At 40.8% G+C, this 27154-nt stretch overlaps 1 protein-coding gene across 4 annotated transcripts in view; it reads left to right on the top strand.

The window, feature by feature from the left end:
* The window catches only part of LOC124067305 (nck-associated protein 5-like), a 51121-nt gene extending 28247 nt beyond the window's left edge, over window positions 1-22874 (top strand). For 2 of the 4 annotated variants that reach the window (XM_046404568.1, XM_046404569.1), the window contains 7 exons: window positions 7908-8087; window positions 8233-11141; window positions 11485-11599; window positions 12456-12531; window positions 16304-16690; window positions 18413-18508; window positions 19744-22874. In XM_046404568.1, the coding sequence (XP_046260524.1) occupies window positions 7908-8087; window positions 8233-11141; window positions 11485-11599; window positions 12456-12531; window positions 16304-16690; window positions 18413-18508; window positions 19744-19745 (3765 nt within the window). In that variant the 3' untranslated portion in view covers window positions 19746-22874. Of the gene's footprint in view, window positions 1-7907; window positions 8088-8232; window positions 11142-11484; window positions 11600-12455; window positions 12532-12700; window positions 12740-16303; window positions 16691-18412; window positions 18509-19743 lie in introns of those variants that run through there. The other 2 variants (XM_046404570.1, XM_046404572.1) reach the window with 2 other exon arrangements.
* The last annotated feature ends 4280 nt before the right edge of the window (window positions 22875-27154 follow it).

Raw genomic sequence — 27154 nt, 5'->3', positions numbered from 1 at the left:
CTAGCAGAGCAGGAAATGCTGTCCATCTGTAACCTTTTCTGTAAAGGTCAGATTCGCACACTTCACTGAAAGAGGAGTTCTGTCTTTGTAGAACTGCATGTTTCGCCACAGAGACGCTCAGCTGCTTCTGCTGGAAAGTTCTGTCGTACATGCTGACATTTTTACTTGGAGCCTCATCGTTAACTTACTGTTGGCGTAAAACTTCCTGTTGTTTGCCTGGTCGTTTCTTGGGAAGTTATGAGACGTAACTTCTAATATAAATCATATCACACATTATTTCATGTGTTTGGTTATGTTTTGTGTCTTTTTACTGGTTGGGCTGCAGGTGTTTCTGCTGCTGCAGCTCTGATATAGCAAATATTATTGTGTTGAGCAGTAACTCTTTCAGATACATATTGTATACACGTTAATCAGAGGAGAGACTGTTTGACCTGCAGTTTCAGTCTTCACTCTGCCATATATTTCATCCGAGTCACCTCCCAAGGTTTAATTAATTCTCATGCTAGAAAATCGACTTTATTGTTATACCGTGGACAGCGAACTCTGACTCCAGTAAATTTCACTGTTTCACCAGCCGTGATGGAGCAGAAGAAAATGTTAATAACACAACATAACAGCAGCATGAAAGAAAAAAAAAAACTTTTATGTGCCAACTGCTGCCTCTTATTCAATAATGCAGCATTTCCAATTATCCAGGAGGCTACATTAGTAGTGTAAGATAATATTCAAGCTTTAGGCACAGGCACTGAGATAATTAACTACAGTTGTTATATTTGTCTCCTGTAAAGTCACAAACAAAAGTTTTGAGAACGAGCCTTGCATTTAAATCCCTGATTTCAAAGTTTAATTGTTGTCTTTCTGAGAAAAGTTATCGAATTCCTGCTGTGACCACCTGCTATGGGACTGAACAACATGTTGTACATTCGTAGAGAATATGAATTCAGTGGAGGCTGGCAGTCTTTCGAGAAGTTCGGGAAGATGATGAATCACTCACGAGATAACACCTCACTATCACCTTATCATAGAGATGCCAACAGCAAGTGTGTTAGCGTACAGATGCTCGACTTATCCAGCAGACTTAACCATTCACTCAGACTTGTGTTTTGTTTGTCTGTTCAATATTCCCTTTTCTACAATCTCCGTTTTGGTCTCCTCCAACTCCTGAGGGAAACATCTGGCTCTGCAGCAGCTAGTCACTCCAGTTTGCTCAGCAGCTGACTTTGTCTGCTGTGTTGTGATGGGAAGGGGTTTCATCGGATATGGTTTTTTATCATAATTATTATTATTATTCTTAAAAACAATCGGCCTGCTTCAGCGTAAAAATTTTGATGAGAACCAAAATGGTGAAGTTGTGGGTCCTAAAACCTAAAATATTCAGTAGAGCTGAGGAGAACTGCAGAGTCAGGTATTTCTCTGTGGGTTAAATACTATGACTGATCTGACCTGTTTTTAATATTGAAATAGTGATTAATGCAGCTTTAAAGAAGCTTTATGTGGATTTTTTTGTATGACTCATTTTTAGCCCATTCATTCAGTGTCAGAGCAGACAGGCGAAGGGTGTGTTATCACCAAATGTTGTCAAAAGACAAATCCAGGTGTGTTTAATGTTACTTCAAGGCAAGCTGCTTTTAATATACTCTTACAGAACAGCCAGGTGTCAACACTGGTGTACGGGTAACACACCAGTGTCACACGTCATTTCACATTTTATATGTTTTGCTTTTAAAATGTGACAGAAAAAAAATATATATATATATATATATATATATATATATATCAGATGACACAGTCTAAAAGAGGGAGAAAGTCAGCACATGGAGGCTGAGGTGATGGATGTAACCAAAATATTTCTACATGTTGTATGAACCTCAGACGTCCTCCACGAGCTGCTCACCTGATGAGGTCGTTCCCTGAGCGCCAATGAGAGAGAAATCGTAGCCTTTGTACTTCCACAAAGTGGGAACCAAGAAGCCAAAATCCATTAGGTTCCACATTCTTGGTGCAGCTGCAGAGAGCACTCGAAAAGAAAAAAGAAAAAAAGAAATGCAGGTCATTTCACTGTCCCCATCAGTGATCAGCTATGGAGGGCTTTGAGAGTGGAGACATACCACTCTGGTTGTGTATCAATTTGCCAGATAACACAGAGGTGATTGTGTAGCAATTATTGAAATGGAAAACTTGTTTTCACTGTGAGTTATGCTTGTTAGGCCCCTTAATCACTGTGACAGCACACCTGTTCCCTGTCACGTTGACTGACTCCGAGCGAGGTTACAGCGAGGTGCCGCTCATTCTATTACACAAAACACAAAAGACAGAGAAACAACAACTGTGTTGTTTTCTAGTTTCCAGGCTGTGCAGTTTACTGAAGGAAACTGAAAAAAATGACAGGCTCTTGAGCATAAATACACAGCACATGAATAAGGAAAGGTTTTTATGCTCACAGCCACCTGTTACCAAATTCTGAACAGTTGGTTGGTTATCAAATATGTGAAACAAAAAAATTCCCAAACCCAATCGTAGCTTAGCTACTATAACTGTGCAGAGCAGACCTGTCAGGTAGAAGTGCTGAAACTGTGTAGGTGTTGTAGCCCTGGAACGACTGTCGAATGTTTTGAAAAGGGACAAGCAATTATGTGCTTTAATCAAATCAAACAGGTTTTGTAAACAGAAAGTGAAGCAAATCTTCTCCCTTGTTTGTGCCAATTTGACCACTGGACTCATATCGAATCATATATCGAATGGACTGACTGTAGAAACATTAGTTGTAAGCTAGCATGGATGCACAGACTGTACAGCTAACAGACTGCATCAACATACCACATACACAGACTTCAGCTGTAACTAGTGAACAAAGTCCATGGAGTGTGTGTGTGTGTATGTGTGTGTGTCTGTGGGAGGGTTTGTGTTCGGTACAGCCACTGACTGAACTCAGCAGAAACTGTCTGTTACTTCCTTCCAGTCTGTCTACATTTGAAATGGTTTGACTGTTTACAACAGTAGAAATCTCCTCCCTGTGTCTCTGGGCCACACAGGCTGTTTAAAGTGTGGTGGCTCTGTGGCAGAGTCATTTGTCACAATCTTATTGGAATTCAGTGGCAGAGCAACGCTCAAGAGACCCAGGCCTGCAAGGTTTTTAAACAGCGGCAGGTGACTCTTTCCTCACATAAACTTTCTCGGAGGAGTACGGTGAAAGATAAAGTAAAATATCCAGTACAGTCAAATTTGTTTGTCCCTTTGAAGTTTGAGTTGAGTTTGAACGGCGTTTGATTTTGCTGCTTTGTGAACTCGTACAGCAAAGTCAAACTTACCCTTTTTTGAAGCATCTTTGCTTTTGCCTTGCAGGGAGATTTACTGCTCAGATACCATGTACAACATAAACAGCTTTCCTCACCAGCCTCTGACTCTGATTTCCAACAGAAATTTAACTTTAGATCGTATGAATCAAGAGTTAAACTTGCCTTCCTTAAGTGCAGAGGCCCGGATGAGATATACCTCAACAGTCAGATATTTTATTCTCAAATCTGTGCCTGTGGTCACATTCAGTTGTGTTAGAGCATTAACACTGCAATCCTTTAGTGCACCAAACCATGCAGAGCTACAAGCTGGCGAAGTCTGCTGTTTCCACCATTTCCCCCTCTTTATGCTGGCAGTGAAGTGAACAGCAGTGCATGTGAGTCCAGCCCATCAGGCAAAACCGCTGGGCTGCTGAAGTAAAAGGGCAGCGGAGGTGAATGTGACATGGAAAACAAAGGCAGAAAGGTGTAGATGAGTGGGAAGTATCAATGACCAGCAGCCTGAAGACAAAAAGACGGATGAGGTGGTAGTCGGTGCGTGTGATAGTGAATGAGGTGAGAGCAGTGAAGATGGTAACTGTTTAAAAGACTAGAGTGGAGAGAACTGTGGTCTGAGGAGCGGTTGAGTGAGTGTAACCTTGCTTTGGGCAGCTCAGGGGGATGCATGGGCGAATTTTGATGAGATTGTGAAATTTAAAGTGAAATGGAAGCTTTAGTGCATTGTCCTTGTGTCTGAATGCGTTGATCATCAAGCTGCTTCAATGGTAGTGAGTCTGAAAATGGCTTAATAGCGAGTTACCACTTCAATATCACACTTTTTTCCCTCAAGTGAATGCTACTCAGAAAATAAAGGAGAGTGAAATCCGTCTGGAGTTCAGTATGCTTCTGAAACGCAGGCTGCTATTGACACTTAGATGAGATTTACTAATTTTAAAGAGTAAGGCGGACAATATTCTTACAAACCCAATTGCACCATAAAGTTTGGATGCTTTGCAGACCTTACAAAGTGGTGAAAGACTGAGCCTTTCAAGGATGCCCCTTTCATTCCCAACCATGATGCTATCATCTGTTGCCTGCTGACTGGGGTTTAAATGGTGGAGGCCTAATGAGGAGATTGGAGACAGGTGTGCAGAACGGCGAGGTGCTGGAAATCAGGAAGCCATGTCCATGACACTCACACACACACACACACACAGTGAAGAAAAGGAAACACCAGAGCCATGATAATACTCTGAATACTCAACCACAGCAGTTTGATTCAATTGTATGACTGTAAAATTAATAAAGCTAAAAATAATTGAGGTTAAAGTCAGCCTGTCAGTGTGAACAGATAAAATTCAGCATGATTTCCAAATATCTGTTTAAGCTTTCTTTAACACAACATTTATACCATAAATGTCAAACTCCAGAAGTGTGGACCCCTTCTGTCCACGTCCATGTGTACTGTAGTGTTAGGGTTATGAGAATCCTTTATCTTTTCAAATCACTTGTTTTGATGTCCCAGTCGTTGTTCATGTGAGATTGGACTTGCTCTGTCTGATTCTCTGATATGTATTCAACAGTGCGACCCGCCAGTGCAGTTTTGTTGGCAGAGAAATCACCAGAACTGCCAGGGTTAGCGGTTAGATTTCATTCACTAAATGTAATATAAAAATGTATGAAGTCATGGTGCTGTCAACTGCCTGGGATAAAACCATCAGCATAATAGCATGCGTCCCTATGGGGAACCCATCATATCCTGTGGACCCACCGGCTGAAACTGGCGGATGGATGCAGGAGTATTATGATTTATTTACACAAATCTCTGGGCCTGTCTCTATCTGAAAGTGTGTCAAAGAGCATGAAATATACACAGTGATGATGAAGAATGTCACGAATTGATGCAAGAGATTCCTAGTATGTGTCTTTAAGATCTGAAAATCTTTTATGTCCATACATATTTATGTTCATACAAATGGATGCAGTATAAAATGCATCACAACAGTCAAGCACCACTCTGGACACCACAGCCAGACAGGAAGCAGTTAAAACCAAGTACTTCCAGCACCTCCATGCATTTATTTATTCACTTACTTTTCCCTTCAACCACAACATAGATGTACCTCTAAGTAGAGAAAGCCTGGCACCAAGCTTCTGAACATTCGGAGTAATGAGCAACTCAGCCTCTTGAAACTAAATAGTAACAGTGGAAACTAAACTGCAGAAGACATGTCAACATTTTCTGTAAAAATACATGACTAAATGTAATCCTGCCGCCTGCGGCCTTATATTTGATTAGATGTTGAATACATCCAGTGTGTTTCATTATTTACTGTGACAAAAGTCTTGCATAGTACAAATCTAAAAGATTTAGCTCTCAGATAGTGTTTATACTGTTATTTCTTTAATGACCTTTGACATTTTTTTTGGTATGTTAAGTATTAAATGTTGCTTTATTGCTGTTACAATCAAAGGGACATGATCTTCTTTCACCCTTTAAACTAGTCTGCCTCTTATAGAGCAGAAATGAAACACTAAGAGAAGTGAATTAATAAAGTGGAAAAACACTGAAACATATGAAGCGAGAAAAATAAATCTCCACAGCCCTAGAGTTTGCCCTTGACTTTAAGCACGATGCCACTCCGACTGAGAGTTTTGTTAAACTGTATCACTTGTGTCAAATCTCAGATACCCCTCGACATGCTGACTGTAATTAGTTCCAAAATTAATCCACACCAACATGGTCAAATGTGGCCTTCTCCCGCAGTGCTCGCCAAATAAAGGCTAGCACGGATAATCAAATAATAGGTGAATATCAATGAATGGACCAAATCACTTTAGTCCCAAGCTCCCTTATGCAATTATTTCCTTTTCACATTAATTATTGCTAACAGATGACACTAATGACTTTGAGAGGAAGCTGGCCATGGCAGCCATGCAAATGATCAATGCTGCTTTAAATGGGGTCACAACACTTGACACCTTCGGGTCTGTCTAATTGGAAATGGAACCAATGCAAACAGCATCAGCAGCACAACAGTGAATAGTGCCAGCATTTAAAGGCTTAAAGGCTATGTACACAGGACAGACAAGTGGACGCTGGTCTTCCCTAAGCGCATTTTCAATACACTTTGATACCTTTTAAGTTATCAAAAAACCTAAAAGTCCATCCTGACCATGTGTAATAATCATAATCAAAGATGGCATTTTCATTTTGTAACACAGGGACCGACTGCGAACCCACTTCAGTTTGGGTCATTTAACTCGTTTCAAAATGTGAAACGTAAAGTGTTATGTGTGACCTATATGATACAGTTTAACCCTGCATTTTGCATAAACTGTCTGACCTGCAAATCTGTTTTGCTGGTAAGGAATTTGAAAACTGAAAACAATGTACACACTATGAGCGCTACTAAAACAGGAGAGCCTGCTCCAAAATATAACAAATGCAGTGAAAGTTCTTTCAGGGTTTTCAGCATTCCTTTCAAAGCTTTAGAGAAGATATCCTACAAAGTTCTATGAGTTTTACTTTTGCCTGTAATCACTCTGTTATTACACAACCGTTCAATCAAAGGGTTTTCAATGCACACAGTTGCTGTGGCATTTTCAGCAAACTGTTCTTTCCGGCCTGCTTGCAAAAGACTCAAGCCATTTGAAAGATGTTATTAAGAATCATCTGAGTCATAGGAACACTATGTGAATGTTTATTTTGGTTCATCTCGTAGGCTCCGTCCGACTGAAGAACATCATCATCTATCACTCATTAGTCACTGTGCAGTTATGTTTGCATTGAACAGCAGCTAATAGGCCCTATGCTCAGTTTACAATCTGCATTCATGTCGCAGTGGAGGCATCACGTTAACTCATTTGATCAACTCCCAAAAAGTAATCATGGTACACCTGCTGCACCGGAGAGACATAAAAACACATTTAGCAACAGGACTCATATAATTATTGGAGCTGAAAGTGCTGGTCCACTCCTCAATTAGCCTTTGGTAGGAGAGAGACATCTATGAATCCAGTATATTGATTCTTTGAGATGTGTGACAGAGACAAATGGCGAGCCATGGGGCATTCCCATAGGTTGTGTATGTCGTTCAGACTGAAAATTGAATCTATTGAATATGTCAGAGATTAGTTGGATGATCAAACGTTGAGTTCATTGGTGCAAATGTGAGTCATAATTACAACATCTGTCAGTTCTGATAAATTAAATTGTATATCCTGTAAATATGTCTTTTATCATCAGTTCTGCGTCAGTCATAGCCTGCAAGAGTTACTTTTGTCATTTACTGAAGGTTTTCATTTCTTTATTGTGTCTGTTTACCTTCTGTTCATGGATTACATTATTAATACCAAACAGTACAGACAAAAACCTTATTTTTTCATGCACCTGACAATTTTGAGATTTTGGGCCTTTTAAGCATGTCTTGTTTCAGGCTAGTGGAATGGAAAGGTCCGTTTTATATTATGCATATTGAAAAATAATATTCTCAAAATCTTGTAATACAAAAAAAATAATTATCTTAACTTAAGTAATCAGCTGGGGAAGATTCGTGGTGTTATCTAAAAATAAGGTGTCTTAAAATATTTTAACATATTCACCTGTTATGTCTCGCCTTAATTATTTTCCAGGAGGTCCAAAGAAATGGAAAAGCAGGCATTCCTGCAGGAAGGTGGCCCAGTCTGCTGAGTCTAACATGCCCACGCAGTAGTGGTAGTGGCAGTGGTAGTGAACTGTCACTATCCAGTGCTTGTAGTGAGTACTCCAGTGGCTCCCACACTTGGGCAGAGGGACGTGGATCCTCCAAGCAGGTGGGTTCCACTTATCTTCCTCCAATTTGAAGTATACAACAGTTGTCAAAGTACATGTTAGCAGCTTTGTGGCCTTTTGGGTTAAGACAACTTATACACCTACAAATGCATTTCACTAATTGTAAATATATCTTGTAATGCACAGTGTGCTACAAGCCGGGACAAAAGGATGAGTGCCTGTTCAGTATCCAGCAATCATTCTGGACCCACTGAGCAGACAGACCTGGGATGGAAGGAAGGCCACATTCTGAAAGGACTCAAGCGTCTCCAAATGTGCAGCTCCAAAGAGGCGTCTTCACTTGCTTCTGTACCTCACTGCAAAGACTGCATGACCTCCAACGAGGGCATATACTCATTTGGTGTCAAGTGTGGCCAACAAGGGGTCACAGCCAAGCAAGTACCCTCTACAATTAAACCTTTCAAGGGCAGTGCAGGTATTGCTGCCCTAGACTCTGATGATGCAGATGACGATTCATCGAAATTACAAAGCATGGAATCCAGTGACCAACCAACTAAAGAGCTTGTTTGCCTGGAGAAACTGGAAGTCACACGAGATGATGACAACAATTTTCAAGAGGAACCCGTGAATCTCACAGAGAATTCTGGTCATTTTCCTTCACCCGTCACAGACAACTTCTTATTTTTGGAGGGCCCCACAGTAAAACCTGGTGTGAGCCCAACAGACAGCCTTACACATCTGGAAGAGAGAAACAAAGACTCACTAGAAAAACAGAAGCTTTCAGGCTTGAAGTTAAGTGACAGAAACAACAACCAGGAAAGATCGACTGACCGCAAATCCAGACTTGATCACGTCAGAAGACAACAGGGTAGACTTGCAGTCAAGCAAGTTGCAGCAGGGACAAGTGATGTGATCTCTTCTGTTCAACATTCTGCAACAGTAGCTCTGAGCTGTGTGAGTGTAGCCAGACAGCGCAGTTCTTCAATGGAGGTTCCTCACTGCAGAGACCAGGCAAGTCAAGCTGGCTGCGAAAGCCAGAACTACACCATCTCAGAATTTCCGCAACGGAAACCGAAACCTCAGCCATGTGACTCAGCAAGAAAGGCTTTTATTTTGCGGAGTAAGAGTGCTGATGGAGGACAAGAACAACATAAGCATACACATTCTCCTCTCCACCAAAAGCTTATTAAGGGTCACAGGTCCAAAGGACAGTCAAACTCTCCTGGGCACAGTGTTCCTAGCAAAACTACCAGCCTCAGTAAGACACAAGGCTCAAGCAAGTCTAAAGTTGAGATAGATGAGGACATTGCAGTATCAGCAAGTTCCAAGTCTCTCAAGAGCGTACAACAGCGATCTCCCCTTGCTTCCCCTGTGAAGCATTCGAAGACATTTAAACCTCCAGGGATCAATGAATGCTCAAAGAGCCCAACAAAACCACCTTTGCAAATCACTAGACATCAGTCAAGCAATGACTCTGTGGAAGAAAGCATCTATGACAACTTATCCTGCTCTCCACGAAAACAAAGACGCCAAGACCAGCACTGTGATGTCTCCCGTTCAGAACTTAGGTCCCCATCCCCACCGCCACCCCCAGGCCGAACAACTTCTCTTCTCCTTAGACCGAGCTGTGACAGCTTGCCCAAAGCACATAAATCTGCAGGTCAGGCTCAAGCCTCTACTACTGGGAAGATAACATCTAGCACCGCCAAGTCACAATCAAATCAGTTTTCTTCGGTTTTACAACCTCAGCAATCCAACACAACAAAAGACAATCATCAGAAAGCCCAACAAATGGGTGCTGAATGTAAACCAGTTAAAGATGTCCCTGCTAAGGTCTACCACTCCCATGCATCCAAGATTCCACCTGTACCAGTTCAAGAGTCACAAGCTTCAGAGTCAGTCCAGTTATCTATAGACAGAGCTGCCACAAGCCATGATGTAAATGGAGCTCCCTCTCTATTGCCAAGTCAGAACGTCTTACAACGATCCCATCAGAGCATTAGTGAGCCAAAACTTTCAGAAGTCTTGCCTCAGGTATATTCTAATGTTTACTACCACGGAATTCCTAATAATCCACCCTCAAGAGCTGTGAAATTGGCTCTTCCTGTAAATGCTAAATCTCACGAGGCAATTTCTGGACAGGAAACCAGTACCTTTCTAGTCTTTGGAAGACAGAACAAAGATGATATAAGTGCTACTACAAAAAGTGTCCATACCTTTCAGACTTTTACATGTGATCCTCAGATGACACACGAATGTGGTGCTCATGACAAAGCCCGCAAAAAGATTGAGACCCGCTGTAACTCACTGGATTCTGAACCCACAATTCAACCTGTTGCATCGGACAGCGGTGTGATGTTAGATTGGGGATTTGATGAGGAAGGTTGGCTATTCAAACGGTCTGTGTCTGTGTCAACCAGACCTCCCCTTAAGCCAATAATGGGCATGAATGGGGCCAAGGCTCGTAGTCAGAGTTTTGGTGCACGCTACATGGACAGACCAAGCTTCAACAGATCTGGAAAGGTCCGTACCCAGATCAAAACACACTCAGGGAGCTCCTTGAATTCTCTAAGTGACGTCCTTCCAGGAAGTATGAGTTGCTCCAGTAGCTACCATTGCCCAATGAATCGATCCCTTTTGAACAACTTTTTGATTGAAGAGGGCCTGACAGTTCCCTCACATTTGGGGTCCTCCAGCGAAAGACTTCAGAGTCTTAAACAACAACGAGAGCAGGCTAGGCGCCTCCAGATTGAGCAACAGTTTTCAAGCGCATTTGGTGAGCCAGTTTCTGAAGAACCAGAGAGACAAAGTACCATAACCACTATCGAAGAGAAAGTGATGCTCGGCATAGAGGAGAACTTGCACAAGACTCAGGAACAGGAGAGAAGCAATGAGGTGAAGCAAAAATCTGGTTCAACTTTGGCAAACTGGTTTGGTTTTCGTAAGAGTAAGCTTCCTGCTCCGAGCAGCAAAAAGACTGACCCAACAAAAGCAAAAGAGGAAAAGAGGGAGCAGAAGATTACATCACTTCTTGGAGGAAAGCAGACAAAGTCTGACAAAAAGAGAGACAGAAGAAAAAGTGATGGAAAAGATTGGTAAGAAACTTCTACCTGTGCTTTTGAGGTATTTACTTTCATTGAAATTTAATCTCAAAAATAAACCTTCAGTATTTGTTTCTGCAGATTTCCTCACAGCCTATAGCCACTGAAGTAATTTATTACCTCCGATGACTTTGGCCATTTTTATTAAGTGGCCTTAGTCACATCTGTCATTGTCCTTAGCCCTAGCACCAGTCGAGACACATTTCATACAGAGGATTGCAGCCAGATTTTTAAGATATATAGGGAAATCTGTCAGCCAAATCACCCAGGGGCATGTTGAGCCAATATCAGACAATCTCGGTATGTAGTGGTTTGTTGACAAACTGTTTTCTTTCAGTTCTGTGGGGAGAAGAGAATCTCATGATGCAGTGCGAGCATGCATCTCAATGCCCTGCCCAGGAATGTCCCTAAATGAGATACAAGGACATGCAGACATCACTGGGGACCCGAAGGTAAGTTAATTTGTTACCCAATACAAAACAGGAAGTATTTTATAGGTTTTATGTCTAATCACAAAAATGTCTTTGCAGAAAATTTTATGCACAGTGTGTTTATTACAGTAATAAGACATGCACCAGAGAGAGACATACAGAACACAAAAAAACAACCAAAAACTGAAAAACAACTGATACTGATATATCATTATAAAACAAATACAGTGGGATCAAATGAAAACATAAAATCCAGAGTTACAAGACTGTCATAACAAGTGAGATGTACTTCAGACTAATTCCACCATCTGTCCCTCAAACCCTCTTACACGCTATTTCATCATTTCGGCTTTACTTTAAGACCTTCAAATTTCACACTGAGTCCATCACTTTACCACTGGAGCCCATTTATTCATCCAAAGAATGTATCAATTATTCAGCAAATGATCAAGTTTTCAAAAGTACAACATGTTGTACTCTTTGAAACCTGCAAGACATAAACGATGCTCTCCGTGGGGGACTGCTTGTAGAAGACCAGACGTGCTTCCTCATACCTCAACAAACTCTCTATAGTGTGTTGAGCGTATACAGGCTCATTCATCAGACAAGACAATTAATATCGGTGGCATGATGTCATTGGAGAAACCATGAGATGAAAACGAGCATAGAGGCAAAAGCACAGTTAAGCAGATTCATTAATTAGTCACTTTAATGTCTGACATTTTAATGGTTAGGTGGTCTTTGTCAGGTAGAGCCACACAGGGATTAGTACTGTACAATAAGGCACTACAGACAAAAATGATGTATGTAAGTATGAAAACAAGTATGAAACAACACGTGGGTAACTTCTGTTTTGTCCTTCTGCTGAAACACAAAGATGCAGATGATGAACCTGAGAGCCGATGGTGAAAATGGATCCACAGTGAAGAGTCCCAGCCAGGATGCTGTTATAGGTCAGATTTTTTATTCTCTCTCATGTAGGACATGTCCATAATAGAAATGGATTGCCTTTAAACACCATGGTAGCTGAAAAGAAAAACTGAGCTAACTTATTAGCAATGTTAGCTGTGTCAGTTTACACATGCTAGCCTAAAGCTTTTATCTGTGCTTACCATTTTGCAGTTTGCAGACAGAAGTGAAGACCAAATATGACAGATGTGTGTAAGTCATAAACGTGATGAATATGTTATAAGTAGTCAAACAAACATGCAAAGTGCAGAATTTTGTCAGTGTGTGTTTTTCCCTTCATATTGATGTTCATTTTATTTGCTCTACTTCTGCATTTATTTGTTGTCTTTGGTGGCAATTTGGATCAAGGCGACCATTTCACCACAGCTGTGTATCACATTCTTTAATGGGGATATTGTTTATAGTCTTGACTGCTCATCCTCACAGATCCATGCACTGAAAAATTTGCATGCATGGGCTCATCCAATCAGGTTAAAGCTAATCATGCATACTGGGGCCCGTGCTCCCTCCTGGACTGGAAAAGTGAACCAATACTGCTGCACGAAGATCGACTGAATTGCTCCTGCACTGAATATGAACAGGATATTGAGGTGTACTACACTTGCCCAAAATTTCAGTCCTACTCTGCAAAGTTTAATTACAGTAAGTTGAGTGCAAAATTACAGCAGATGTTTGGTAATTGGCAACACACTCCACAGACTCCTAGCTTGCATAGAAAACTTCCAGCGCACGAGTCTGTTTAGCTCACGGAATCAGGCAGATTGGTTTTATTATCAGCCAGTTTTGACCCCACAAGTTCTGCGTCTGGATGGAGAGTAAAAGTAAAAATAGTTTAAACTATGTTCTCTAAATAGACGAGTCACTGGAAATAAACAATACTGCATCACATACAGAATGAAATCACTGTGCAACAGATACAAAGGGCCAAGAGTTTTTCACTATGCCAAGAAAGTGCACAAGGCTAATAAAAACATTAATGTGCAGACACACATCCACTGAAAATGTTTCTCAAGAGATCCTATTTATTGGTGTTCAAACCAACCGGGTATTTGTAGTTGTGCGTCATGCTAATTAAAACTGACTTTGAAAGTTGCTAAACTACTTTAACTCTGTGCAGAAGGTCTTCATAGGTCCAACTGGTTCTAACTGGGTCAGGTAGGGTCCATTTGTATTGAATTGTGTGTCTAATTTCCAGATGACTGAATGAGCCAACAGATTAAGGTGCACCATAGTCATCAGAGGAGAAAAATTTGTTTTTCCGAGGCAGACAAAGAGTGAACTGTGAACTTCAAGTAAACTCACATGTGTTGGTGCTTTTTCGATTGCTGCTGTTCATTGACTCGATGCCTCCCTGGTTGCTTTCGACTGTCCTCGAGTCCATTTTAGATTTATCAGCGTCAGGTTTAGGTAATCCATTTTGGGTTGGGGTCCAAATTTTGGAGTCAGTCAGTTACTAAATTAAAAAACAGCAGCATATAAAACTCGGCATATCACTCAGGTAGAGGAGTAGTGACAGACCCTGCTGAAATTTCTCTGACTGGTGTGACACCATCGGCAAGGCACAGCAAATATCAAGCACGTTTGATATGGACGGACGCCTGCCCTCGGGGGTTAATCACCTCATTAAAATTTCAGCACTGCACCGGCTAAGCATGCTCATCCAAGCCACAACTGAGTCAATTAACTTTGCCTTCAGCTGTGAGCTGAATTATAGCATCCAGACGTGGCATTAACTTGTTGGGCCTCATGTAGAGTTGAAAGAGCAGTTTTCAACTTGATGCTTCGAAAAGAGATGAGACAAAAAAAGTATGTACAGTTCAGCCAACAATATAATGTCATAGTTTTACATTACACTGGGAAACAAACTTCTTATTCTCACAGCCAAAAAATTACACATCATGTGGAAAAAAAATAATGTTCCCAAAGGAGAACAGAAGGAGAAATTTTTATTTTGTACCTTTTCACCCACTGATGGCACCCTCTGTCTGTGCAATCAATATATCCTTTAAACATTAAAATCACACAGTGATGTCTTGTGACACAGAGCACTCATTGTCTGAGCTTGGTAGAGACTGCACAGATGAGGAAACTTCAGCGTGCATGTTAAAGGCTTATTGAAACCAATTAGTTCTCAGCCTCCATGCTTCTGCCTTTCATGGGTAAACTGTGTCACAGCGGTCCTTGTTAACTTTCAACTTAAGACCAAACTAATCAATCACATCTCTGCTCTGCGTCTTCTCAATTCCATTATTTGTTCTTGATTACACCAGAATAAAAATAACACAAACATTCAAAGCTAATCTTTAACCAGCAATAGCCACATTATGGGGTTACACTGATTAAATTTGTCAGGATGCGTCCATAATTCATGCTCAAACAAAGCTAGTGAGATGTTTCAGATACTGTGTACCCTGACATTTGCAGCTAACTTATATGTGATTTTCTTATAACTGAAAAGTGCTGTTACTATAATACTGGAGTTGTTCTTTACGCCTAAGACTGCATTCCCATGGCAAGTAATAGCTTCAGCTTTATTTGTTCACCCTTACCCAATTCACATTTTCATATTTGTTAGCATAGCATGACAATCTGACAAATCTGAAAAACACAATTAATTTGAGCACTCCAGTTTCAAAATGATATAAGGAAAAAGTGAAGGAAAAATGAGCTTGTAGAAAGCCAGAAGAGGGTCTCAGGTGTGCTTGTCTTAATTAATAAAGGGGGAGCAGCTGTTGCTTTTGCTCCAGCGTGTGATTGCCTACAGGTTCCTGCTACAGGGTACATATTAAACAGAGACTGCATGGCAACATCTTGAGGATATCTTTTCTTTCTCTCTTGTTTTTTAGATAGCATGAAGGAAGATTTGTTTTGAAAGATGGGACATGATACAAACTCTACATACGTTTGGTTTTTTAGTGTAACAACTTTGATACAAGGTGTAAGTCTGGAGGCACAACGTCAGACGATTGATGGAAAATTCTTTCATCGTGAAGTTGAGAAACAGCACGTGCAACATACCGAGTGTGTTTGACTGTTGTGCTTGATATATTGCAAATAAAATACACGCATTTGGAGTGTATTTAAATGTCATTTCATATGCCATACTGTACATCTCATATTCACAGTGTGATCAACGCATGCTAGTCGTCACACACCCATTAAACAGCATCTGTAAGGCAAAGCAGTGGTTCAAGTGGGCTTGATTTCCATTGGCTGAGTCATTCTCTGTGCCAGTTCTACATGTATGGTGTAATTAGCTAAGCAAATCATTATGTGTAATTAGACTGTACTGAACCACCATTTTCAGCTTGGCTTTTAACAGGAAAACATTGACAAGTTAAAGAGTGAGTGGAAAAAAACAGAAACAGACTAACCATCTGTTGCTGGTCTTCTTTGAAGTGACCAAAACACAACACTCGAATCAGCTGCTCAGCGCTCCAACAGACAGAAAGGAAGACATGGCAGGAATAATAAGGAGGCATGAGGGCAACAATCAATTGTTGATTAGTGAACCTGCCCTCCTTTGATAGTGAAAGCTCTTTCACTGATCTGATCCACGTCTTCAGTTATCAGAAGGAGACACAGTTTCTTCTCCAAGTTACACAGAAAGTTACACACACTTAGAAGGCTACATATAAATTTTAAAGGTTTCTTTAGCGCCACTTCAACCATGGTTACCCTGGTGTTTCATTCCTCTTGTGCTCCCTCTCTTTCCCACAACCCTGAGCCACTTCAGCTGTTCTCCCTGTGCCGCAGGCTTTGGCTGCAAGATGCGAACGTTGGACAGTGGAATCGGGACCATCCCCCTTCCTGAATCCTGTTCCTTCTTCTCCTCCATCCTGCACCTTCTCCCCAAATCCACATCAACCCCGGAACAGTCCCTCAGTCCTCCCAGTGTCCCTGGTTCCTCCAGCGAGGAGGTATCTCCTTCCCCATTACCCCGTTGGAGAATACCCTCCAGCTTTAAGGACAGCAGCCATGCAGGGGTGCCAAACTCCCTGTCCGACTCCTCCATGACCCATGTCCAGTCAGTGCCTTTCCCCACTGTGGCCTTCCTCCAGCCCATCCAACCCCAGTCTCAACCCATTGTGACCTCTGCCAGTGTGTGTGATACCCCGAGCAGGCTACCCAGACCACCACAAGGTACAGTAACGTCACAGAAGTTCTGACACATGACATGTGGACTGCAGAAGTAAAGATGGTGCTTGTCTTGTTTGCTTTTTGTGGACTCATGTGGCCTCGTGCAAGAACATTTTTGTTGAATTTTATACTGTGAGTTTTTCTGTGAGGTTTGCCCGCAGTGTTTATATCCATATACAACAGACTCTCTTTAACTGCACAAACTTGTCATAAACCTCTCACAAAAGTTTCTTTAAAGACAAAAAGAAAAGGACGTGTCCAATGGAAGTTCTGCTTGGGTCGTTCATTATTCATCTCGCATTTCAAGGAGCTCACATGAAGAAATGCTTTTCCTGAAGATTCACTCCTGTCACATTCTCTGCTTCAGATTCACAATCTGCCAGTGAAATTGCAGCAGCAAATTTCAACATATAAGGACGTATGATAAGAGTACTGAAAGCAGTGGTGTGCCATCAACGTGCTGCACTAATAGCTTTTAGTGGATGGGGACATAGACATGGTCTGCTCATTATGCTAAGTAGACAGCATGTGCCAAAGAAAAACATTAAACATTAATTTTGACTGTCAAGAGGATAGCTGTAGTTTATGCAGTGGTGGCTTTTAATGAGTCATGTTTTCAGAGTGAGGCCCAAAGGGTTTTCCACCAGGCAAATAAGAGGACAACACAAGCCTGTTTTCGCCTGCACTGTTTAAGAAGGGCTGTGACGAGGAGATTAATTTAGGAGAGCATGAGGCCACGGCGATGTTCAGCATATTAGTCATTCTGTGGTTCTAATAGAAAAAAATCCTCTTCAGAATTTTACAGTATGAAAAGCTTTTCAGTCTCACATGGAACATGCAGTCAACAATGGACCTATTACAAATAACAGGACCTTAATTTCAGACAAGAAGGGAAAAGCAGTCTTCTTATATTAGCAACCGTAACAGCCTCATACTCCTGCAGAACTCACATTCCCAGTTAGTCAACACTCAGCGCTACCCCTTACGCCTGCTAAGCTAAGCTAAAGTGTAATGCAGTGAAATGCACAGTATAATTTATGCCACTAGGGTCAAAGCACCAACGACAAAAGACGGAGTTTGATGATGAAAAGAAGTAGTGTGGGATCATGGGGGTCTGCGTTGTTACATGACCACCGTCTGCATTAAACATGAAGAACGTGAGAACAATAGTAAACAACGTGTTTCCCTTGTTTCATCAGAAGTTGTAGCAACTAGAGGCGCTAAAGGTGACCATATGAAATGCACCGTAAACTTAAACTTACTTACTCAAATTACAGATTTATCTGGGTTCGAACACCGTGGGAAACATTTGGGATAGTGCAAGTACACAGATCACAGATTTGATCATTTTTAGGTATATTAATGTGGAAATGTTGCCTAGCTTTAAAGCAGCCTGTCTCCATTTTCTGGCAAACTAAACTCTAGCTTCGTGTTTCAGTCGAGTTCAGTTCAGGTGGTCGTCCCTTTAAAGTCAGAATTATAAATTTGTCATCTTTCAAGATGTCAGCCTCTGCTCCTTCAGAGTAACTCGGCTCTCCTGCCACTTTCAGTTCAGAGTGATGATCTTGCTCTCTTTGAAGATGTCAGTCTGTCAGTGTCACTTTGCTCTCCTAACTCCACGTTTGACTTCTCTCTCTGTGACAGGAGGGGGGGGAGAGAAAGAGAGAATTAAGTGTGACTTTAGAGAAAACCTCTGAAATGAGTTTCATTCTGTGGTTTTTCCAGGTGGATTGGAACCAAAGAAGTTGACCTATATCAAATCGAAAACAAGAGCCACTACGAGCCAACAGAAAGAGCAGACAAGACTTCAGCTTGCCAACTGTAAGACGCAGTGAAACGGGTTTACTTCAGTGACAAAGCTGGCAAAATTTAAGTCCAAAATCATGTTTTGTTTCATTTATTTATTTATGACATTTTTTACTTTATTATTCAGTTCCTTCTTGCTATGATGCTAAAAAACTGCTGAAATCATTTTCACATTTGACAGTCAAAGCGACCCAACTGAATGACAGAAACCTTGATTCCACATTAAATTAATTCACAAAAAGTCTCATCGCACCTTTAAAACACTCTATTTCCTGGATATTTAGTGTGGAACTCCTGCCTTGTAGAATACAAACAAATACTGTAATCAAATTCACATTAGAGTTTAAAACCTCTCGGTCTGCTGAGGTCACATGACAAACTCAAAGCAGGATTACAGTTTGTAGATTGTGTGTGTTTGTGTGTGTGTGTGTGATTAAAGGTTAAAAAAGTTCTTCAGCAGTTCAACCTTTTATTCACTGATTATAAAGAAATGTAGAATCTGCTTCCTGTGGCCTTGTCAGTCACGCTTTGCCTTTCAAAACTGTCACTAGCAGGTTGCTGTAAAGATGAAGAAAATGTCACCAATTTCACTAAAAACTAAAAAAAAAAACTACACTGAAAATGGCAGACGTTCCTGTGAAACTCATTTCCATCCTCAACGAGCAGAAAGTAAGCTTAATGGTGGCAAATAAACACATGGCTAACACAAGCTACCCCAGACATCATTTGCATCCTACTACACTACATTAACGCTGGCATTTACAACGTGTGTGTGTGTGTTGGATTGTAAGATTAGCTCTGCGTGGTAAAAAACTTGTCACTGGTCTGGGTCTACTACCTTTTCTGTTCACAGCAATACGCGAACATCTTTAATACTACACCATATGCAGTATTCACACAGTCTGTGTACTGTAAATCTGACCTGGTGTCAGTTTGTCTAAGTAGCTGCTTTGTGTAGGGAAGTGATGCAGCTTCACATGCCTGCAGTCAGCTAAAACAACTGCTAACTTTCATTTGAGTGACAGTGCTTGTGTGTGTGCAGGTTCTTGACTCACATATTTCGGGAATTGTGATGTAACCGTTTCTTAACTCAGACAAGCTTACTGTCACTGCCACTTTCTTGCACTGCCTTTTACAAACAAATTTATTCCAGTGAGCGTTACTTTAAATGGCAGGTGTTTTATTTTGGAGAGTGTTTGCATGGCACCCGTACTGCAGGACCTCAATCTGCTCTGCCTCTTTCGTTCCAGAGTTTCTGAAGCCGAATGGATCAAGCTGAAGCAAGGAATTGGGCAATCAGTTGGATTTATCACCCTAACACACACATGGTTGATCTCTAAATCCCACAGTTTGCACACAGTTTGACTCTGTGAATCCGGATGGAGCGCTTAGAACTGGAAAGCGAGTGAGCTTGGCACTGTAGGCTTCCACCTGTGCTCAGTGTGGTGTTGAGATACTGAGAAGCCTTTCAGGTGTTGTCGTGAACCTTCTGGCAGCCATTTTGGAGGTCTGCAGCTCACTGGCATCAGCTGTGAGCCGCTGGTTGAATTTCTACATATAAAACTCTGCTGCCTCACAGGACTGGAGTTAATCCCACAAATGTTTTTGTCTTTTACTAGTTTTTCAACTACGTGAACCAGCCTTTCTGTAGCTTTGTCATTCGGCACAGTCACGTAGTCTACACTGGGTTTGTCTTACTGTGTGGCTATACAACCAAAAAAATAAGAAAATCAAATCAAAATACTGATTAATGCGGGTATAAACATTTAAATATCTCCACCAGACCTCCATAATGGCGCCGGCTGTGGTCGCTTTTAGAGACTGAAAGACTAAAATGTCATGTAGCCACATTCATTTGCATTTCCAGACACCTTTAATAAATGTTTATGTGTTGAGCTAACTCTGCTTTCAATATACTGAAGCTCTAAATGAGAATTATTATGTCAGTAATATATTTTTGAGCAAATCATCAGGGGGGAACCTCATAAACACAAGATTCCACCCTTATGTACAGCACTAACTACTGATCGCCATTCACGAGCTCTATACCTGACTGAGTAATGTGATTCTTCAAAGTGTGCACTATCTTCTTGGAAACTTTTTATTATTATTATTGTCACAATGTTAATATCAACGTGCATGCAGCCACCTTTTCTAACCCCAGAAATGCATCGTATGAAACTGATGTCCGACATGTGAAGAGTTTCATCACAGGAGGTGACAAAGTATTAATTAAAATTACTTAAGTGCATCACCCCCAGTGAGCCTGACTTTAAATCGTTTAAAATAGGTGTCACATTTTAAAAAACTGTGATTATCTTGTCATGAAACTCTTCTTATGTTAGCAGCATTTTATACATGTTTCCACGGCGATGACATCAAGACAACGCAGTGAGTTTTGCATGTAAGCTTAGTTCAGAAGCAGGTGCTGTAGTGGGCACATTGTGGACATTGTTGTGCTAGCTCAGGGAAAATAACATTTATTGTCTCTGATAGATGCTGTGGATTTAATAAGTAAACATCAACTTTAAAATGTACAAGCAACAGATTTCACTGTAATGGTTTAAAGGGACAGTTCACCCCAAAATCAAACATACATAATTATTGTTATTATTATTATTGTTATTTTTCTGTCTACCAAACTACAATGCGTTACTCACTGACTGTACATAAAGATGGACAACATAACAGCCCCCCAGAAGTGAAACCAAAACATCTGGATCGCCCCCTGGTGGATGGCTGCAGTACACGTCATCCCCCTTCATATTAGTAGATAGGACATGGACCGAATTATAAACTCAAAGTACATGTGAAATAAATTTTTCCCAACGATGTCTTCCATCATTTTAGGTAGTTATCACACTGATGTATGTTCAAGTGTTTTTCTGGTACGTTTGGTTGTATTTAGTTATTTGAAGGGGGGTGAAACGCCATCATTGACAGCTGAGCTGCTCCTGATTGGGTGAGATGGGCAAGAACTCCATACTGCAGCTCTACTATCCAATCAGTACTGCACAGAATCTGTCTTCAAATGACATCACCAAGACAAGATGGCAGCACCCATATCCCAAATATTTTGGCTTTGCTTTTGTACAGTGGGAGGAAGTGGAGACACATCGCCTGTCTTTATACATGTCAGTGGTATCACCGCACAGAAGAGCCCTGTGCTTGTCATGTGTAAACAGTAATGGCATCCTCATTGGCTGAAATGTTAGCTAGCTTAGTTAGTTCGCCTCTCATCCGTCAGTAGACGTACATGGTGGTGTGTAAACAAACAATGGGTCCCCACAGGGTCTGCAGATACCTTGGCTGAAGTGCTGTCTTATTCCATTATATTCAAGTGAAGGCAGCCAGTATTGCCAAAGCTATGGCTAAACAGTACTACAGGTAAGAGGAAAAGTATGTGTTTCTGATTTTGAGGTGAACTGTCCCTTTAAGATTATTATCTGAACTTGACATTTTCCTTGTCAGTTTTTGTCTGTACATTTAAATGTGAGATATCTCACCATGGTTGCTTGCTTTCTCGCTCTCTTCTCTCTCTCTCTCTCTCTCTACTATGTATGCTGTGTCCTTTATAGTAATGTTTTTGGTGTTTTGAATGCATCTCAACATATTTGATGGTTTTAGCTGCTTTGCGATGTCCCCCCCCTCCACCACCCCCTCACACCTCTGTCAGCTCCCTCACCCTTCATGTGTAGATATTTGCCAAAATGCATATTGCCAAACTCTGAGCTAATCACATATACAGAAAATGAATGCAACTAAATCTACATATCAAACTTGTTATGGTGACTATAGCCATATTCTTTTGAAACACTTTAGAGACAGCTTAATGTGTCATAGAAGTATGGAGCACTGTCATGTCGCACAATATCATTAGTCATGTCATCTTACTGTATTTACCTCTTCTTTAAGTCTTTACTCACTTGCTACGTGCATATATTGAAGTTAGCATCTAAATTAAAGTGGAGGTCATGCCGGTAGCAACACACAGGTTTAATAAATGAAATATGTAGCGTACACGGACGAGACGAGGTGTTAATGGATCAGGGAACAGGTCGGCAGGACTGATACGGGTAGATGGAGCATGGCGTCTGTTTTTAAAACGACTCGTGATGAAGAGCGTCACTCTTCAGAGTATTGTATTTTTTTAACATTTACTCTAATGCCCTGTATTTGTACTCAGCACCATTTACTGCACATATTGTTACTCACTACTGCAGTTATCCTCTAAATGTTTTTTTTTTTCCAGTACCCAATAATAACAGTGATGTTCTCGTGTGACAGTCACCTTAGCAGTACAAATTGAGAAATGTATATTGCTGATATTCTTTGTCTTATGTAAAAAAAAGAAAGAAAAAAATAAACTATTTCAATACTTATACAACATTAAGGGTGTAGCCTTCTGATTTGCTGTATCTGGCTGAATTTATGCTGCCATAAAATCAAGGCTCCAGATGCGATTTTATGCTAACAGGGGAAACGGTTTCCTTCCCAGTTCAAGTGTCCACTTCAGTCTCGAGTCCAATCTCTCTCTGCTTGCCAGCACGAAAGATGGAAGCACTACAGAGCTGTTGGTCCGACTTATTTGTCCAAGCGTTGTTTTTTCCATTAACTACAAAGTAAACAATTTGCAGAATGCCAACCATCATGTCGTGGGCACTGGACCAGGGTTTTGTCAGACTGGACGCAAACTCCTGCTGGGCTGCCAAACAAAGCGTCAGATGAAAATGAGAAAACCAATACGGATGACGAATGCTCATCCTGAAACTGGCATCCATGTGTGGCAGGAATTGGTGTGTGCTTAATATGCTGAAGCAAAAGAAGCTGAAGGAGAGTATTTCTTTAAGAATTTCCCCTCAACACCTGCAGCCTTGGGTCACGACTCCAACTTCAGGTTAGCGTTGACATTTTTATCATCTGTTCATAAACGCCAACACCTGACCGAAAAGGAACACTTTGACATTTTGGGTTTTTTTTTATTATTTATTTATTTATTTTTTGGTGAATGTTGGATGAGAAGATCAATACAACACTCTCATATCTGTTTATTAAATACGAAGCTGGAGCCAAGAGACAGATAGCTTAGACATTTGCAAAAGAAGTAATTAGATCCTTAACTTCGGTTAAAGTACTAATACCACACTGTGAAAATACTCCACGACAAGTAAAAGTCCTGCACTGAAAACCTTACTTATGTAAAAATGTTGGTTCATCACTGACTTTTAAAAATAGCAAACAAAGAAGGTGAATTACTCGTTTTTTGTGTCATACCTGAGTAGTGTCTGCAGGTCTAGACAGCGCGGCCTGTAGCCTGTGATGTAAAACCGTGGGTAAAGGGTGGTGTGGGGGAGGGGCAGGAAATTATTGCCTGCCTTTTTCTTGTTAATTACTGCTATGAATGCGGGGTAATATCTGTAGCTGACTTATTAACACATTTGTCAGCTCAGGTCTTCTCTCATCTGGGACGTGGTGGCTGAACAGACAGAGAACAACATTCAGAGACACTTTAAATCAACCTCAACAATAAAAGTGAGTAGTGAAAATCAGGCCCTCGTCCTTGGTGACAACAGAGCAGTGTTTAAATATTGTCCTAAACTGCAAATCAGGGAAGCAAACAGCCTCTCTGAAAGTATGAAGGTCCCTGTAACCTTGTGCAGTTTGACTGTCTGAATAAATGCTTTAAGTTCTACTGAGTCTTACTGCCTTTGACATAATGACTCCCTTTCGCTTTACAGGCACTAATTTAATAACAAGGCACGCATGGTGATCCTTTTCCACAACTCCTCCAAAACAAAACTCTCATATTTCACATACTAATTGAGTTCATTTTGGACATTCTGTTCCAAAAGCTTTGCTTCCTCTTTTATGTATGCAGGAGGCTTATATGCTGATCTGATGGTCAGTCATTCTTGATTAGTGTTTGCTTTTTAAAAAGCGTGATGCATTAACCCTCCCAGTGAGCCATCACTCAAGTTATGACATTCTTTCTCATAAGCTGCCATACTGGTGCACATTTAAAGTCTCCTAAATGCAGTGCTGCTCTCAATGTTGATGCCTGACTAAGACTGTATTTCATTCTAGTGCATTAAAAAAAATAAATCTCTCAAATTGTGAATTTTAACCAGCTGGAACATTTCTCTCCTAAAATACTAAACCATCTTTTAGTCATGTGACAGCTTCAATAGCTGTTCATTATATCTCATGCCAGCAAGGTTTCACTTTAATTATCTTCCTGGACATCTCATTTAAGAGCAGGACGCCTGTTCTACATCTTCTCATTGCCTACAGTGAGATGCAAATGACCGTCAGCTAATTTAAAGTTCGAACAAAGCTGGGATTCATAACATTTAAGTGTGTCTTAATGTGTAATTATCCAACTTCCAATTAAGCTGATTAGCACAGTAAATCACAAACAACGTCTCCGCAGCCCCTTGACGCAGCGCCGACAGTGTTTCATCCACTAATTAAAGCAGGTTGATCGTGACGACTCTGACGGAAACTATCGGAGTTTAGGCAGAGGACTGAAACTAAAACCTGCTCCTCTTGAGACCTGTGCACAATGACAAAGCATAATGTGACCCTCCTTTGCTGCAGATCACCAGTTTGCCCTCATCTCGGTTTGTTCTGCACTCAAATCCTCTTAGTCTTCACGCAGCAGAGTGCTGGGAGGTGTAGTGAGGCATGTACAGTATAAATTAGTTTAAAGAGGAGGTTGATATGCAACACTGTTATGAAGCAGAGCTGAGCAGAAAGCCGAGTTTCGGCCCTGTAATATTAGCTGTCCAGCACTGAGGAGACTAATCCATCTTTTGAATCTGTGAGTATCCAACAGACAGTTGAAAAGCCTATGAAAAGGTGCCTCACTTCATAGACTCTTATCGTTATCAAGCCTGCTGTGGCACATTGTTGGGTCGTGATGCCACACAGTGCATTGTGTGACTTTACCTTACGGTTTCACTGCCCGCCATACTTCCCTCAGGCACATGCTGTTTTAAGTCTTGTTACATGGTTTTATTCATGAAAACCAGCTGTTAGAGGTCACATGATAAAACTTTGGTTAAACCATCTTGGGTCTGTTTCCATTAGGACCTCAGAACAGTAAAACCATCTAGAAAATTCACTTTTTGCACTGGGTGCCTACAGAAATAGTTTTATTTCAGATAACCGAGGTTTACACACAAAAATGAGTCTAAAATGTATAATAATGAGTAGAAATGATCACACAAACCCAAACCCTTAAAATCAAATTTTAACGTTCAAATAACCAAAATGTCCTCACTTTCCAAACATGTCCTCACTTTGTTGGTTAAAAATCATGTTCAAAACAACCTGGCACCCAGACAAACATGTCAGCACTGTGCAGTTCAGTGAAACCCAGGATTACATCCAATGCCAAATTCTCACTTTTATGTATGATTATTGATTATGGTAAACAAACTGCTTTAAGTGCAGTGGTTAGCACTGACGCCTCATAGCAAGAGGGTTCCAGGTTCGAATCCCTGTGCCTGCGTGGGGTTTCTCCAGGTACTCCGGCTTCCTCCCACAATACCAAAAACTCCTCATGCACATTAGGTTAACTGGCTACTCTAAATTGCCCCTAGGTGTGAGTGTGAGAGTGTGTGGTTGTTTGTCTTTGTGTGTTGGTCCTGCGATTGACTGGTGACCAGTCCAGGGTGAACCCCGCCTCTCGCCCGTAGTCAGCTGGGATAGGCTCCAGCTCCCCCGCGACCCTGACGAATAAGCGGTATAGAAAATGGATGGATGGATGGAAACTGCTTTAAGGATCGGCAACAAAAGCTGCTGACTGCAAAAAACATGTCAGATGCACATTACAGAACTTTTATTTATGCCTTAATGCTTGTGGGGAGAAACTCTTCAGTAATTTTGATCTTTGGACTGAAGAATCAAACATTCTGAAGATTTTAGGTAATCGTGACAGCATTTTTCACTGTTTTCAGAACTTTAACAAATCAAACAATCAATTGGCCAACTGTGGGAATAACCAGCAGGTGAGTCCTTATGAAGATAATCATCAGTTGTACAGAACAGTTCAAAATGGGCTCCACCTCAACCAACTACAACAGTAAAATCCTGCTTTTACATTAATGCACGAGTCATAATAATCTACTTAACTCGTAATCGTTATAACACACATTAAATGTAAAATCCTGCTTTCATAAAGTGAGTGGATGCCGTTATCTTTAACAGGCTTCATATTCTGAGTCAAAAACTGAAGCATAGTAATAAAATCATTTTCAGCAGTGTGAAAATACTAAAACTGTGATTAGAGTCTTTAGAGGTCAAAGCACTAACTCTGTGCTGTCAGTTTATAGCCTAATTTCTCTCAAATTACAAGCTATAAATTAATTGTTCTGGAGTCATTTGGCGGTAAAAAAATGATTTAGGAAGAGCAAAAATTCTGAAACATAAGACATCAGTCTGATATGTTTGTTGTAATTACTGAAATCATTTTCTCTTATTTTGGATCTTGTATTCTGGATTAATTATTTGTTTTTGCTGCAAAGCACCTTTGTTTTGAACAGCATCATAAATGTAAATAAAGTTATTATTATTATTAGTTATTATTATTATTTACCCTCCCTCTTGTTGAATTTTTTAAATTAATGTAATTTTATTTTATTTTTTGATCCCAGAGAT

This window comes from Scatophagus argus, chromosome 11 (genome assembly GCF_020382885.2).
Source record: "Scatophagus argus isolate fScaArg1 chromosome 11, fScaArg1.pri, whole genome shotgun sequence".
NCBI classification, from domain to species: Eukaryota; Metazoa; Chordata; class Actinopteri; family Scatophagidae; genus Scatophagus; species Scatophagus argus.
The sequence above is the reverse complement of the archived record's forward strand: the minus strand, read 5'-3'. Positions and strand labels throughout refer to the sequence as shown.